The 18103-nt window shown below is 35.6% G+C and overlaps 1 protein-coding gene and 1 pseudogene across 2 annotated transcripts; one reads left to right on the forward strand and one right to left on the reverse strand.

Annotated features, from left to right (window-relative positions):
• The first annotated feature begins 1180 nt into the window (after window positions 1-1180).
• On the forward strand, window positions 1181-9985 carry LOC129293601 (phospholipase A I-like; annotated as a pseudogene).
• A 3681-nt stretch (window positions 9986-13666) lies between these two features.
• On the reverse strand, window positions 13667-16799 carry LOC129293188 (probable serine/threonine-protein kinase PBL23). Of its 2 annotated transcripts, none has more exons than XM_054931000.1 (6): window positions 16501-16799; window positions 16175-16356; window positions 15887-16076; window positions 15382-15773; window positions 14832-15169; window positions 13667-13988 (listed from the first exon to the last, which is right to left on the reverse strand). In XM_054931000.1, exons 1-5 carry the CDS (start codon window positions 16637-16639, stop codon window positions 14966-14968), a joined length of 1107 nt encoding a protein of 368 aa, XP_054786975.1. In that variant the 5' UTR covers window positions 16640-16799; the 3' UTR covers window positions 13667-13988; window positions 14832-14965. The 2 variants fall into 2 exon arrangements, with proteins under 2 accessions (XP_054786975.1, XP_054786976.1); XM_054931001.1 differs by having other exon boundaries at window positions 13667-14499.
• Window positions 16800-18103: the final 1304 nt, after the last annotated feature.

The raw sequence follows: 18103 nt of genomic DNA on the forward strand, positions 1-18103 counted from the left end.
TCTCTTTCGTTTCTCTTATTCATATTGGAAATAATTATAAAAGATTACATATTTCTGCTCCTGATAACTTTTTAAAGTTTTAAGAAATATTTCCTTTAGTTTAATTTATTAGTCAATCTTGTTGGAAAAAAAATTATAAGTCAATCTTAAGATGTTTCACTGAAAATAAAAAAATAAATTCAAAACTTTTGAACTTTGTTTGAAAATTTATTAAGTTTTTAATTTTGACCTTATTAAATATTTTCTGTTAAAAAAAAACGTAAGACATTTGTTGAGAGTTGAATATTTAAAAATATAAATTTTTTTAGTATTTTAAGATATAATCATTATATTTTTTAAAAGTATCTCTATTAACTAATCACTTTATATTTATTTATTTTAAAGTGAAATATTTAATTACGTAAAAATAAATATAAAAAGATAGTATTATTTTAAAAACAAGTAAATAGTGGATGAGATTTGATTAAAAATATTTTATATTTTTAAATGGAGAAAATATGTTTTAACAACATACACTCCTGATTTTTAATATAAGATGAATTTAACCAACTTTTTTATTAAGAAATAATATGTATATATTTAAAATTATTAAAAAATGTGTCACTTTTTAATGTTGTCTTTATTTTATAATTAATATTAGTTTATAATAAATTATTGTATAGACATTCAAATTATAATAAATAATTGAGGAATAAAATTGAAAAAAAAAATTTAATTTTGCTTCATGTTAAGGATAGAAAAATAATTTAAAGTTTGTCTTGGATTGGGAGAAGAAACACTTTCTTTTATCAATATTTAATAAAGATAAATGAAAAAATTTATAATAAAAATTTAATAATATAAATTATAAATTAAATAAAAAATATTTTTTAAATCGTATAAATAGAATTAGAGTAGTACTTGTTATTAAAAAAAAAAAACTGAAGTAGTAAAACGACGGTAGCCGGAGGCATCGAATAAACGACAATGCGTATCAGGAAACCAACTGGCCAGACAAATCTTCCGGCTCTGGCAGCACAAAAGTCCACGGTTCCGCTGAGATAGCATTCCTGATTTGGGGAGGAACGCAAAACTGTTAAATTAAATTTAATAATGTAAATTTAATGATTTTTAAAACATATAAATTTAATTTGAACAAATTTGCAGAAAAAGTAATGGAAATAAATCGCCCCTCGTTCCAGTTTCAGTACCAGTTTCCAGGTCTTCAGCTTTCTCTTCAAAAAGCTTCAACCCATTTTCTTTTCCAGTTGATTTCTTCTGGAACCTAGTCCTAATGTTTCCAACTCGATAACGATGACTTGGGCATTGGGCTGGAAGAGGCCCTCCGAGGTTTTCCATCTTGCGCTCAGCTATGGCTCTGAGAATCCCGCGAAATGCATTGACCGCACGTCGATGTCATCGCGTCCGTCCTCTTCTTCGTCCATATCATATTCCACTCCCTCCATTCTCTCGCAAAAACAGGACATTGGTTTTCGAATTGAACTGGACTGGTCTGCGGCAGAGAATGAGGACCAGGTCGCTTTAAAGCTTCAATCGCAGCTCATGGTGGCTCTGCCCATGCCGCAGGACTGCGTGCTAGTAGCATTAAGGCCTGAAGGTATTGAGCGTGTGGCATTGGATATGAAAGTAATCAGGCGAAGAGACCCTTTGAGGGCTATAACAATGACTAAGACTGTTAACACTGGGCAACAGACCGATGGCACTGGGGTTTTGACGCGCTTATTGAGTTCAAATTTGGCTTCCTTAATGCCGGCTGTTGAAGAAGGGGTCCATGGTTGTGGTGATCATTGGAAGAGTGTATCTGTGCTCAGTATTTGTGGCTGTAGCTTGCCGGTGAGTGGTACTGGCTTATGAGAGTTTTTTTAGTTTTAGACGTTCATTTATGCGACCTGCTTGCTTGATCCATTTTACGTAAGTAATGTTAAGAGATGAACAATTTTTCCGTGCTTAAATTTTACGCTTGAAGTTGTGGAAAGATAGCAGCACCATTTGCAATGTGCCGGAGGAAAAAATTGTCTTTTTTCAAGGCATCAAAGACCTGAATACTTTCGTTTTCTCTTTGTTTTGAATAAACAAATTAAGAGTTTACTTGGTGGAGGATAGCGTGAATAAGCTCAGGCTAGTTAATTCTGTATGCCTGCTGATTGTTTGGGTGATATCAGGGGTGATTTCCAGAAGTGCTGTAATTTGATACTGGTGTTCGCCCCTTTGCTAATATACTTCTGGAGTAAAATATCTAAGATTAATATTGAGCAGTTATGTTGTTTGAATCTATCCACCTAGTGCTAAAGAAGCATCTTGATTCCTGCTATTTAGCTGTAGGTCAGACATGATTGAGTTGAATCAGGCATATCTTTAGATGTCTGAGATGCATGCAGGTATTCCCTGTTGAGCTGACTCAGTTGCCACATCTTGAAAAGCTTTACCTCCATAACAACAAGCTGTTGGTTTTGCCACCTGAGCTTGGTGAGCTGAGAAGCTTAAAAGTGCTTAGAGTTGACAATAACATGCTTTCGTCAGTGCCTGGTAAGACTTTGTCTCTGGATTTCAATCTTGAAAGTATATTATTCGAATTTTTAGGTCTGGTAACTAAACTGTTTAATGCCTAGGATGTGAGTATAGTGCTTGCGGTGTATGTATTAGATAACAAATGTAATTAGTAGCATTGAATTCCTTACCTTGTACTATTGTTCTATAAACAATATTACTTGTATGTCAAAACTCACTGGTTGCATTTCCCATGAAAGTTTTTCTCTTCTGCCTGCCGTTCTTTTTCCTTTTCCATTGACTGTGCCATCATTCAAGTCACTTTCTGTGCATAATCATTGACCAAATCACCTTTGGAATTGCCTTAAACAATGTTGGTTTGCATATCCTCAGAGCTCCATTGGTGGTCAAACTGTCATATTAGAATCTCTATATTGTCATCCATGACCTGGCACATAACACCTCCTTTCTAGCTTTCATCCACCTAGATCTAGTTTCCTTTCACAATAAACTCTAGCACAAACCTTCTTCCTTCCTATTTGGTTATTGTTTGAGGTGTTCCTCCTGTTAGTTGTTTTTCAATCATGTTCAGGGCCATGCTCAGTCCAAACCTCCATAGATGCTCTTTCTGTGCATGTTGCCAGTCGCTACTGCTTATGTTGCACAAAATGGAAATGTTTTACTATTTTACTCATTCATCTCTTAGATCTTGGGTCCTTGTGATATGTAGGAGAAGAAAAAGAGATAGAGATGAGAGAGAAGAAGAAGAAGAGGGAATAGGAGAACCTGAATAGTACTTTCTGAATTAATTCTCAAAACCTAGCCTCAGATTGATACCTTGACTCACTTATATAGTTCTAGCATTTACCTGACCCTGCTTATCATCTAACAGTCCCTTAACCTCTAACTAACAAACTAACTTTATTTAATTACAAATTACACATCAGTATTTCTCTTAATCTCCCTCTCATTTCTTATAACTTGTAGAAGTTATTGTAATTTTTATCCTTTATTAAGTGAATTGAGCATACACATCATCACAAACTTGCCCCAAACAAGCATGCTCATTTGTCTGATGCTTGTGGTATTTTGAGCAGTGGAACTGAAACAGTGTGATCGGTTGGTTGAATTGTCATTAGAGCAAAACAAGCTCGTTCGGCCTCTTCTTGACTTGAGGTTATTCTATCAGACGATATCATATCGAATTATTTAGAATCTGGGTATTCTTCTCTTCTTATTGTTAGTTTATATCAATGACAGGGCTATGACTGAATTGCGGGTTCTTAGGTTATTTGGAAATCCTCTTGAGTTTCTGCCAGAAATTTTGCCTCTCCACAAACTTCGTCACCTTTCTCTTGCAAATGTTAGGATTGTAGCAGATGAAAATTTAAGATCAGTGAATGTGCAGATAGAGGTAGCCTTGAACAAAGTAACATAAGTTCTTTTTGGCTCTAGTCTTTTGAGGCATAGCCATTACTCAGTCGAATATGTTTTCTATTGTTATTGCAGATGGAAAACAGTTCGTATTTTGTTGCATCTAGGCATAAGCTGAGTGCCTTCTTCTCTCTCATATTCCGCTTTTCTTTCTGTCATCATCCATTACTAGCTTCTGCACTTGCAAAAATAATGCGAGACCAAGGAAATAGAGCAGTTGTTGGTAAAGATGAGAATGCAGTGCGACAGCTTATAAGTATGATTAGTAGTGACAACCAACATGTGGTATGTTTTGTAGACATCATAACATTCATATATATTCTTATACCTTTATTATTTGTAATGGTGCTTATATATTACAGGTTGAACGTGCCTGCTCTGCTCTTTCTGCTCTCACCTTTGATGCTTCTGTTGCTCTGCAGCTGGTGAAAGCTGACATCATGCAACCTATTGAAACGGTTCTCAAATCTTTGTGTCGAGGAGAGGTAATATCTGTACTGAAACTTGTAGTGAAGTTAGCTTTTACATCTGATGCTGTAGCGGAAAAGATGCTGTCCAAGGATGTATTGAAATCATTGAAATTATTATGTGCCCATAAGGATCCAGAGGCAAGTATGCTAGTTTCTTCTCAAAGATAATTGTTTGGTGGCATCCTTTTTATTATATTGTTTTTTCACTTCAAGTTTAATCTTTTATATAGGTGCAACGGCTGGCTCTGTTAGCTGTTGGAAATTTAGCTTTCTGCAGGGAGAATCGTCATATTCTCGTTACTTCTGAAAGTTTGCAGGAACTCCTCTTGCACCTGACCGTTGCAGCTGAACCATGTGTGAACAAAGCTGCTGCTCGTGCTTTGGCAATTCTTGGTTTGTCTCTACAAATAATTTGCCTCTGGTCTCTTATAATGTTTCGATCCTGTTCGTTACTTGCTTCTTCATTTGTCTTTTTGTAGGAGAAAATGATAACCTGCAGCGTGCAATCAGGGGCAGACAAGTTCCAAGGCAAGGAGTCCGTATACTGTCAATGGATGGAGGTGGGATGAAAGGTCTAGCTACTGTGCAGATTCTAAAGGAAATTGAAAGGGGAACTGGAAAACGAATACATGAGTTATTTGATTTAATATGTGGTACATCAACTGGTGGAATGCTAGCTGTTGCCCTTGGGATTAAGTTGATGACTCTGGAAGAATGTGAAGATATATACAAAAATCTTGGTAGATGCTGCTTAGGAGTAACATGCTATGTTTATTTATCAGTTAATTTAACTAAACTGATTAAATGCTTCTTTTAAACCAGGGAAGATCGTTTTTGCTGAACCAGTGCCAAAGGACAGTGAAGCTGCATCTTGGAGGGAAAAGTTAGATCAACTTTATAAGAGTTCATCAAAGAATTTTAGAGTTGTTGTTCATGGATCAAAAGTATTTACCTCCTTTTTTATGTTGAGTTATTCTATAAAGTCTTAGTATTAATGACTGCCCAATTTCTTGCTATGTTTTTTTATGGCAATAAACCATCCAGCATTTGATGCTCCTGACTAACCCCAATTCAAGTTAGGTTAGGCCCTAGTTGGGGGGAAGCAGCATGTAAATTGTTTTAGGAACTCAGACTAAATGGGATGCTTAACAATATTGAATTTGATTAATTTTTATTTATTTTTGCATGACATATTTTAAGTTTGAAATTAAGAGCGCAGAATGTGTTGTTTTATTTAAGACTAGCAGCTATTTCAATAGCTGTACCTATGCGGTTTATGCCCTAAAAGCAGACATTATGGCTTGTTGTCTTGCAGCACAGTGCAGATCAGTTTGAGAGGTTATTGAGGGAAATGTGTGCCGATGAGGATGGGGATTTAATGATTGATTCAGCTGTAAAAAACGCACCCAAAGTTTTTATTGTATCAACCTTGGTAAGCATGACACCAGCACAGCCGTTCTTGTTTCGCAACTATCAGGTGTGAGGCCTAGAACTTTTGTTGTTGTTTATATGTAGTTACAATGCTGTCAAATAGATGCAAAATCTCTCTCTAATACTTTTTTTAATTGAAAATGCAGTACCCGGCTGGGACACCTGAGGTGCCTCTTGTGAGTTCAGAAAGTTCAGGTATCTCTGAATTATCATCTCCTACGATAGGTGCCCAAGTTGGTAGTAAGCGGAGGGCTTTCTTTGGAAGTTGTAAGCATCAATTGTGGCAGGCTATTAGAGCATCATCTGCTGCTCCATATTACCTTGATGATTTTTCAGATGGTACTGCTCTTTCAAATATTACTGGTCTTGAGTTAATTGTATTTGAGTTTTTATGTTTTATTTTCTATCATGTTCTTGACATTTATATGTTTTCACCCTCTTCCCTCCAACATTTCATAAGATGTCAATCGCTGGCAAGATGGTGCAGTAGTGGCAAACAATCCTACAATTTTTGCCATTAGGGAAGCACAACTTCTTTGGCCTGACAAAAAAAATTGACTGCCTAGTTTCAATAGGTTGTGGTTCAGTTCCAACAAAGGTATCTGCTCTTCTCTATTTGTTTATTTTCCGGGAAAAAAGGCTTTCATAAATGCTACTTAGATATTATTTTTTTTTTTTTTGGGACAAAGCTACTTAGATATGTTGAAAGTAATCACAACTTACAAAATTTTGTTCTTGGAGGATGATCAAGGTCTTTCCCTGTTACTCTTAACAGTTTAAAGCATGCTTCTCTAGTGATGTCAATGTGTAAAAATATATTAATATAATCATTTGCATTACTTTAGAATATAGTGATTTATGTTAGTCTAGATTTGTGAAAATATGTCATTGACCATTGAACTTATTAAGTAACTATACATTTGTGCCATTGTAGATGCGAAAAGGTGGATGGCGCTATTTAGATACAGGACAAGTGTTGATTGAGAGTGCATGCTCTGTTGATAGAGTAGATGAAGCTTTGAGTACATTACTACCTATGCTTCCTGAGATGCAGTATTTTCGTTTCAATCCAGGTACAAAGGTTGAATTTGGAATGAGGGCATCAAAACATACCTTCCCCCCCCCTACTAATCAGTAATCATAATTGAAGCTTTTTTCAATGACGAGCTTTCTCTTCTCAAAGAGTACATATTCTTGGAATGAACTTTAAATGAGTCTTTTTCTATGGCTGGCCTTGCAGTTGATGAACGTTGTGATATGGAACTTGATGAGACAGATCCAACTATCTGGCTGAAGTTGGAATCTGCAGTTGATGAATATATTCAAAAGAATCATCAGGGACTTGAAAACGTCTGTGAGAAATTGCTTCTGCCTTTCCAACATGAAGAGAACTGGTCAGAGAATATAAAATCTAAACCACCAAAGACAAAGGGTTCAAATGAGGGTATTGTTTGTGATACGTTCTCTGTTTACCACCTGTAAAATTTTCACTTCAGTAAACCCCAATTTAATACTGTTACATTTTTTCCATTTTGCTTCACCAGGTGCTGGTGGCCCCACATTGGGGTGGAGGCGTAATGTACTACTTGTTGAAGCTTCACAAAATCCAGATTCTGGAAGTGTGATCCACCATACCCAAGCACTTGACTCATTTTGCACTCAAAATGGAATACGGTTATCCCGTATGCAGGGTTTATCCAGAACTGTTAAGGCAGTTCCTTCAACAGCTTTTCCAACTCCAGTTGCATCACCTTTGTTTACAGGAAGCTTCCCATCGACTCCCCATGTCTATAGTCCTGATTTTGGTCAGAGAATTGGACGAATTGATCTCATCCCACCTCTAAGTTTAGATGGAAAATTGGGAAAAACTACTGCATCACCTCCAGTCTCTCCTCGAGGACTTAGACAACTCCCTTTGCCTGTCCAATTGTTGCATGAGAAATTGCAGAATTCACCACAAGTAGGTGTTATTCATTTGGCTCTTCAGAATGACTTGGATGGCTTAATCATGAGGTACTTGCTCCTATATTTTCTGAATTCAAGCAATTGTCTCTTGTTCCTTTTCCTGTGTGATGGGTGCTTGATGTTTATGGCCTATTTATTAGTTGGCAGAACGATGTATTTGTGGTTGCTGAACCTGGGGAGCTTGCTGAGAAATTTCTACAAAGTATTAAATTTAGTTTATTGTCATCAATGAGGAGCCGTCGCAGAAAGTGTGCATCTCTTCTTACGAATATTTCTACTGTTTCTGATTTGGTTGCTGCTAAACCTTATTTCCAAATTGGAGGCATTCTTCACCGATTTGTTGGCCGTCAAACCTTGGTATGTGTTCTTTTGCTAATGCTGATTTATTGGTTCAAATTGATTTATTGAATTTATGTTTGATACATTTATCAGAACTTGACTTTTGATCATATGAAGGTTATGGAAGATGATTATGAAGTTGGATCATATATGTTCCGCCGGACTGTACCTTCTTTACACTTGACACCTGATGATGTTCGGCAGATGGTATACCTTTTTTTTTTTTAAATTACTTTTCCCTCTGTATGTAGATTTTTTTGAGCTTTATCACCATTATATGTCTGTCCACCCTTTGCTTTCACCAGTTGGTCTTGAGTTTTTAAAATTTTCAAGTTAGGTGAGATGTTAATTATTCGATTCTTTAGGAGTCACTTTAATACAGTGCCAAAAAGCGTTAAAAGAGTATCTGGATATTTTACTGTTTTTTGCATTTGGTCACACCAGTCTAAATAATTTATGCATCAATATTATCGTCAACTTCATACATTCTTGAGGAATATTTCACTTATTACTTCAAAGGCTACGGCTACCTCGTGTGAAGCTAGCTTTGGCTAATCTTGTAATGATCTGGACATACTACAGTTTAAAGATCATCTATAGGCAGCCCATCTTAATAATATTGACCGTTTATATTTGTTGAACCTTTGTGCACTTGGTTTACTAGTTTACTGTGAACATGGGGAAAACCTGGGTTTTTACGTCAAAGCTAGAGAATAATGACATTTGGTTTGAATAAGAACTTACAACTGATACTCACTGTGTAAAGGCTCTTAAATAAAACAACAAAGCTAGTTAGAGTGTTTAAAGTTCAAAATTTCGTCATGCACAGAAATTCAATAGTAGCAGAGGAGTTCGTGTTGTATGATATTTATTTGGTACCACTCCAACTTCACTGGTTAGGTAGAGGGAGGATATTATCACTCGTAGTTTGAAACATAGATCCAGTATCATGTCCATGCAAATACTTGATTCAATTTTCTTTCCTCATTTTATTGATGCTTTGAATGACTCAGGTTGGAGCATGGAGAGACAGGATCATTATATGCACTGGTTTATATGGCCTTACTCCGGCTCTCATTAAGGCCTTTCTAGACTCTGGTGCGAAAGCTGTTGTATGCTCTTCAAATGAACCCCCGGAACCTCTCTTGACCAATTTTGACGGTTCTCAGGAGATGAATGCGTTGGGAAATGGAAAGTTTGAAATTGGAGAGGATGAAGTGGAAGATGAGACTGAACTTGAAAGTCCATTAAGTGACTGGGAAGATAGTGATGCAGAAAAAAATGGGGAACAGACTACATATTTATATGATGACAACGAGGGGGAACTGTCACAATTTGTCTGTCAATTGTATGAATCGTTGTTCCGGAAGGGTGCTGGTATCAAGGTTGCTCTGGAACAGGCTCTCACCTCACACCGAAGGTTAGGGTACGTGTGCCATCTCTCAAGCATACAATGATTTGTTCCCTTGCACTAAACAAAAAACACACACACACAGACGTTGAACATAATCTTATAGAGGTACAGTGGATGCCTAATTTTGAGGCATAAAATGACGTAAATAAGGAGGCACGTGAAATAGTCTCATGTTTCTTTTTAAATCTCAATGGTGATGGCTTTGTAATTTAACGTTGTCAATCTTGTAACTCTGCTGAAGCATAGACCCTGCCTCGCCCACATTGTAGTACTGGCAAGAACAGAGGTGGCCTAGCCTTCTACTTTCTCTTGAAGAAGTGTATATTCTTTTGTGCATATGGTTCAATTTCACAGGCGTGGGAAAATGATCCCATGTATTCACAAAAGAAAGCATGAATTCACAAAAGAGTGATTCATCATAGAAAATTATAATTTGGTTCCTGAACATTTTTCTCTGCACTGTTTAATATTTTAGTCCCTATCATGAACACGTGGCATGGCGACATCCAGCAATAACTGACGTGTTGTTGGAGGATGGATTTGTCCTAACTGGATTAAATGAACTTCAACAAATGTGTTGTCGGACTCATTTTTTTCTTGGTGGGAATGGGGGAGTTTGTATTCAAACCTAGGATGGAGTTTGAGTTTTATCTATACAACAACAACAACAACAACAACAACAAGCCTTTATCCCACTAGGTGGGGTCGGCTACATGGATTGCAAGACGCCATTGTGCTCTATCATTTATTAAGCTTTTAGAAATATTATTAATTAAGAGATCACGTTCAACAACTTCCAAGAGTGTTCTCTTAGGCCTTCCTCTACCTCTCTTAATCGGACTCAAAGTTATATGTTCCACTCTTCTCACTGGTGCCTCCCTTGGTCTTCTTTGTACATGCCCAAACCATCTCAACCGATTTTCTACCATTTTTTCCTCAATAGGTGCCACCCTCACTTTTTCACGTATGTGCTCATTTCGAATTTTATCTTTACGTGTATGTCCGCACATCCATCGTAACATTCTCATCTCTGCTACTCCAACTTTATGCTCTTGCTGTCCCGTTAGAGCCCAGCATTCACTACTATATAACATTGCCGGTCTGATAGCAGTACGATAAAACTTTCCTTTAAGTTTATTAGGCACCCTACGGTCACAAATAACTCCTTTAGCTTTTCTCCAATTAAACCACCCAGCTTGAATTCTATGTGAAATATCTCCACTGATTTCGCCATCATTTTGAATAATGGCTCCCAATATCTAAACTTTTCCACTTGAGGTATAATTTGATCTCCCAATTTCACTTCGAAATTATTTTCGAATAGTCCTTTACCAAATTTACAATATAAATATTCCGTCTTACTTCTACTCAGACGAAAACCTTTTGACTCCAATGTCCTCCTCCATAACTCAAGTTTGCAATTAACCTCTTCTCTTGTCTCTGCTATAAGAACTATATCATCCGCAAAGAGCATACATTTCGGGATTTCCTCTTGAATATGTTCCGTCAAAACATTTAAAATCAAGTTGAACAAATAAGGACTCAGAGATGATCCCTGATGTAGTCCAATCTTTATAGGAAAATCCTTTGTTTGACCACTAGGCGTTCTTATACTAGTTTTTACCCCCTCATACATATCTTGTATGGCTTTAATATAAGCAATCCGTACTCCCTTTTTTTCCAACGCTTTCCAAAGCACTTCTCTTGGTATACGGTCATAAGCTTTTTCCAAATCAATAAAAACCATGTGTAGATCTTTATCTTTACAACGATACTTTTCCATTAATCCCCTTAGTAGATAAATCGCCTCTGTAGTTGATCTACCTGGCATAAAACCAAATTGATTCTCAGAAATACTTGTCTCCAATCTCAACCTGTGCTCAATTACTTTCTCCCACAATTTCATTGTGTGGCTCATGAGTTTAATCCCTCTATAGTTAGTACAATTCTGAATATCTCCTTTATTTTTATAAATAGGAATTAATGTACTTCTCCTCCACTCATCAGGCATTTTCTTGGACCGTAAAATCACATTAAATAACTTAGTTAACCATCTCACCCCTTCTTCACCTAAACATTTCCACGCTTCGATAGATATACAATCAGGTCCGTTAGCTCTACCATTTGCCATTTTCTTAAGAGCTTCCTTTACCTCCTTATCACGTATTTTTCGATAGAATGACAAAATTTTGTTCTCCTTCACCAGTTACTAAATCCTCCAAGTTACTAGATGAATCCTCTCCATCATTGAAAAGTTTAGAAAAATAAGTCTCCCATCTATTTTTAATTTCATCATCTGTAACTAAAATTCTTCCCTCTTCATCCTTAATACACCTTACCTGTTCTAGATCTCTTGATTTTCTTTCCCTACTCTTGGCAATCTTATAAATATTTTGCTCTTTTGAGTTTTATCTATGTTGCAATTTTTTGTAGTTCAATTGATCCAATCATGCCAATATATAATCCTGATTGGTATTGCAACATAGAACTTCGGAGTTGGGATGCAGTGTTGTATTACTTGAAAAATCTTAATTTTTGAATATATAAATTAAAGTTGACTTGAACAAATGGAGAGAAGGGGGGGTAGATGCCCTTATGAGTTATAACTCGGGTATCTAGATCGGCCCAAATTGTTAAGGTTGGACTTAATTACATATATGCACTTTTTGATGTTTGGTATATTGTATGCCAATTTGAATCTACCTAAATTATCACCTCTAGTTAGAAGAGAGCCATACCGGGGGAAAAAAATCAATGAAGACAGGAACAATAGGACTCCCTCACCACGTCTTTAGCCAGGCATGAAAGGTGGGGATAACGTATGAAAAATGTAGGATTAAGCTGTTGTAGAACTTTTTTCTATTTGTCAAGATATTATTCAGGGGAAAAGCCAACAGAAAAGTTGTAAACAAAACTGACTTCATGGGAATTAGTTGTAATTGATTAGTGAGGAGTTAGAATAATTTAAGGGAGCTTGAGGTTCAAGACATTGAAAGGAGATCCACGTCATATGCAATATGATCATTACACTTGGGTGTACAAGAAGCAATTCATAATATTCTCTCTGACCTTATATATAAAAGTTTCAATACTTTCTTCAAACCATAATATAAAACATCTTTTATAAATCTTATTTAATTTAAAATATAAAACATTAGGTAATTTTTATAATTATTTTTTTCAATGATACCCTCACTCCATTTATTACTTTTTTAAAAAAAAATGTTACCTTCAAATTTTACTTATCATTGTCAAGATAATTATGAAGGGTATTTAATGAGAGTATAATTGAAAAGATGCAAAAAAAATTTTCAAAAATTAAAGTTTCAACTACCATTTTGTAAAATATATTTTGATTAAGAGGGAGTATTTTTTATTGAACCAAGCTTGAAAGTTATTAGTTCTATCTATAAATTTAATAAGTTTTAAATTTAGCATCAGTTAAATATAAAAGTTTTAATAACATACTTTTCTCTCACCCACATTTAATGAAGGGTAAAAGAAAAAACTTGTAATAAAAAATTATCAACTAACATTTTGTGAGAATTGTGAATTAGTTACCAATACCATATATTTCTTCCAGTCCTATTTATAAGGTAAAGAAAGAATAATTTTTTTAGGTCTATTTATAAGTTATGTCATTAAATTTTCATAATAAATTTTTTTCTTTTACCCTCCAATATTTAATGAAGGGTAAAAGAAAAGAAAAAAATTACAAACAAGTTCCACATGAGGAAATTAATTATTAAAAAGTCTGTTAACAATTGATTGTCAATAGCCTTAGTTCAGTTGTCAATGAATCTTATAATAATTAATTTTATTATATAAGACTTCAAGGTAATTCACCCAAAGAAAAAACTTGTAATAAAAAATTAATGATGTTATTTATAAATAACACCAAGAAAATTCTTGCTCTTCGCCTTGTGAACAGGACAGGAGGGAGTATGGCTTTAGAAGTCAAAAGGGTAAGTATAATGTCCAGGTTAAAAAAAAAAAAAAAGGCAAATTCCGTTGCAGAAACAAGGAGAATATGATAATCGTGTCCCTTTTCAAAGTTTCAATCATGGTAAATGAAGATGCTCCCAATCGAAAATTAAATTTAGACCTATGATTCTATGATCCAAACTTTCACCATCTATAATTCTCCTTCATACCTTTCATCTCAACAACTAAATATTACACTAGAAAAGTAGAGTTACAGTCTCCAAATTCCAAGATAAAAAATGGCTGTTTCTCCTGCTCCTATTGCTATGGGCACAAGGAGCAGCTTTGGAACTTTACTGAAGAAGGAAATTAAGTACTGCACCAAGTTCGAGTTAAGAAGGCTAGGAAGTTCTCAGAAAGCTCAGCCATATATCGTAGTCACAATTTCTTGCAGAGCCTATTCCCAACCCAACTTCTTAGTCTTGATTTTATGACTTGGAATAGGAAGGAGAGAAGATACACAACTGCAGAAAACAATAATCGATTTAAACAGAATTCCTAGTTACAACTTTCAGCTATAATGCAAGTATTTCTCCGGAGTTAACTAAATTTGTTTTCCCTTTGTATCACAATCAAGTAGTGTTTGGTACTGTTTGCATGCAATTCAATTAATCCACTTCTCTAATCCAGTGAGAGGCAGGTAATTCATACAAAAATTAAGGGGATTGCGAAGAAATTCCTAGTGACTTTACCCCCAAGAAATTGACAAGATTTAATACTTAATCACACATCACATGCTTGTTTTCACCATCAAACCAGCCGTTGAAGTTGTTTCATGCGTCAGTTTGCACTTGCATTGAGACCAACTCTTGAAGCTTATTATGCTTTTTTTCAGATTGCGTTGCGAGAGTTGGATAATTTCTCATTTTGAAGATCAAATTGTCAAGCACTCTAGCAACTCTTTCTAAAGCATGTAGCACTTTTAGCTTCACATGTGCACGCGCACGCGCATACATTATCAGATCTAACACCCCTCTGCAGTTATTAGCAAAAGAGTTCATTTACATCTATCAACATATTTGCAATTTACTTCAATTTAAAAGGTGAAATAAAAGCATGAAAAAATACAGATAAAAAAGAAGAAATAAGATTAAACATGGGGAACCTCACTCATTGAAAGACTAATAAGATATAATTGATCTCAAAATTTGTGGAACTCATAAATCGTAATCTAGGATATTTGATTTATCAAGGTGATTTGATATTTGTCTATCCATGCCACTTGATTATTATACTTGCTGCATATTTAAAAGTTACCCTACCATCGCTTGCTATAAATTTTACAGTTAAGCATAGGTAAATTTTACCTCTGGTTCGTAATGCCAGTCTAGTTTTGCATGAAACTCCAGTTTTTGGTGATGACTCTACATCTGTTGGTCTTTTTAGTGTGCTCTAAATGATTCAATGTGGCTAGCAGTTCTGACCATGGATCCAGGTGTTCTCATAATTCTCTATCTTTTGGCTTTGTTAGAAGCTCTAGCGCTTCCACAACCTCACCCATTGAAGGTCTTGCCTCAGCTTCCTCTTGCAGGCACATTGCTGCCACTGCAAGAGCTTGAAACAGGCTCTTCTCAGGGTAGCTACCCTCAAGCAAGGGGTCAGCCATTTGCGTAAACTTGCTTCTGTCCTTAAACAGAGGTTGTGCCTGCGAAAATCAGAACACAGAAAACCTCAAGTGCCTTATTTGAAGATTACTGTTCTAACCATAAAACTTTCGAGGAAAAAAAGGCACTGGCATAAGATCATTGGAAAACCATTTTGTGTTTCATGTTTAACCCCATTTTACGCCCACAACAGCTCTTTGTTGAAGTGAAACTGATTCATCACTTGTTAAAAGGGAGAAAAATGGCAACATACCCATTGAATTAGGTTCTGCTCGTCTGCTGATCTTGCAACGTCAATAACTCTTCTGCCAGAGATTATCTCCAAAAGCACAACACCAAAGCTATAAACATCAGACTTGCTCGTTAGCTGCCCCGAGGCAGCATACTCTGGTGCACAATAGCCATAGGTTCCCATGACCCTTGTAGTGATATAAAGTTGACCTTGTGTTGGGCCCATTTTTGCCATTCCAAAATCAGAAAGCTTGGGATTGAAATCGTCATCTAACAGTACATTAGATGCTTTGAAATCACGGTATATTACTTTTGGCTCAGCAATTTCATGTAGATACTCAAGCCCTCTCGCAGCTCCCTCAGCTATTTTCATCCTCATATCCCAAGACAAATGCTTCTTATTTGGAGCTAACTCTGACACACACAACTTTTATAAGTAAAAGGCCATCACATCAATTCAAAAGCTGTTTATAAAAACACATAAATAATGCTATTATTTTATAATGATCTCTTATGCGTCTTCTTACCTAGGAGATGATCTTCTAGACTCCCCTGGGGCATGTATTCGTAGATTAAAATCCTGTGGTCGTCTTCAACACAATAACCAATCAAATTGACAAGGTTTGGATGCTTCAACAAGCTCAACATCAAAACCTCTGAAATAAATTCTCTAGTTCCTTGCCTTCCTTGCCTGTCCAGTTGCTTCACAGCCACAACCTGAAATCCAAACGTGGAACGCCTGATAAATCCAGCCTGTACAAGACTCCAGCAGAAAAAAGAAAAATATCTGTCAAGGAAAAGAGACAGAAAGAGACTTGATCAATATTTTGTATGCGTCCTTTGTAGACAACCCCAAATCCCCCCTCGCCTATTCTGTGTTCATCGCTGAAACCGTCAGTTGCATCACCGAGTTCTTTGTATGTGAAAACCTTGGCTTCATTTTGTACAGTTCCATGTTTTTGTATCTCAGCGGTTATCCTTCTCTGCCTGCTGCTACCTGCAGTTACGGAAAATTCAATCACTCACCTGCATTTCCCATCAGGACCATTTCTCATCGATTTTTCACAATTAATTTCTGCAAAACATCAACGTACAAAAAAGGTCAACTATTCAAGCATACCGCAGCAATTAATTAACGCACCTGTCTTGAGTGAAATAGTAGAAACAATTGATTTGAATGTAATGGATTTCAATTCGGCCCTGCGTTTCGAAAAATCTGTTGGACCATCTGTATTGACGACTTTCTCATTCGGAGTAATGCACCATAAGAAGCAACCCATTTTTCCTCTTTAAATCCTCCCGAACAAACCCAGTTGATAAAGTTTTTAACAATAATAATAATAATAACAAGAAGATATTATTATTATTATCATCGTCAAAAACTTCTACTGAGAAACCCAGAACTAGATGGATCAACACATGGGTCTCAAACAAGATAGATCTAATGGCTCCTAAGATCATGTCAATTTTAAATATATTGGCACTTTGTGTGGGGGAAACACGATCCTCCCAAGTTTAGTATGGCTTGTTTTTAAAGAAAGTTACTTGAAATGGATTGACTATAACCTCGGTTAATTTTAGCTTATTATTCACACGCTTTTGGACATTAAAATTTAACAATAAATATCTTAAAATTTTCATCAGGCACTAATTTGTAATTTCCCAAAAATATTGGAAAATGTGACTTTTTTTCACGTGATCTTTCCAGCCCTATTTATAACAAGTGATTTATAATTACCTTATCAAAATTAAGAAAATGTAGTTAAATTATTGACATTATTTAAAAGAGAAAGAAATTTTTATAATTTACCCTTATTAATTACATCATTTTAAATGTATTTTCTTACTCATTTAACTTTTTATTTTCTAGTCATAAAAAAATATGAAAGAATAACATTAGATAAAAATAATTAATGAAATACCTTTTATATAAAATGACTTATAAAAAATGGACTATAAATTTAGTCTAAAATATGACTTATATAAAACCTTGGAAATAATCCCTTTTCGAGAGTTCTTATAACTTAGACCAACCCACATTGCTATTAATATGATACTTTGATAATAAATAAATTAAGTTCAAAACTAAGAAATGAAAGGACGAAATTACTTGGAAAGAAATCTCATGTCTACCTCTTTCTAGAGCTGCCCTAAGGGCAAACCACCACCTCATCCTGACACCAACTGCTGAAGAAAGAAAGTTAAAATTTGCTTAGAGATACATAAGGTCGACGATGATGTGGAAGCTGAATACTCCCTTCAATCCTCAAATGAGGAGAGGCTCATCCCTATTATTCTTTCCCCCGTGATGGTTCTGGAAATACAAGAAGAGCTGCTGACATTGTGATGATTGCTAAAGAACCAAAGTCTACGTGTGCAATACCATCTTTCAAAGATAAGCTCCTTTAAGGCAACGCTAAGCTCAATGCAGAGGTTGACATCAAACTGGGGCAAGGTGATTTGGTAATTAGTATGCGTGATGGGATTCCTTCAATTAGTTTTCTAAGCGAGTGCTTAAAGTTCTTAATGAGAGAATTAGTCTTGCTATTGTTATCAAGCTTCTCCAATGAAGAATTAGCTATGAGTAGCTGAAAACATAGTTGCAGAACATTTAGAAGTACACTGGATAATTTCAGCTTAGTAACCTAGATGAAAAATGTTTCTTCGTCAAGTTCAAGGAGCGGTTAGACTACCAGAAAGTTCTACTTAGTAAACCTAAACTTATTTTTGGTCATTACTTCTTG

Source organism: Prosopis cineraria, unplaced genomic scaffold, assembly GCF_029017545.1.
Source record: "Prosopis cineraria cultivar Desert tree isolate PC_DT_omini unplaced genomic scaffold, ASM2901754v1 PC14, whole genome shotgun sequence".
Lineage (NCBI taxonomy): Eukaryota > Viridiplantae > Streptophyta > Magnoliopsida > Fabales > Fabaceae > Prosopis > Prosopis cineraria.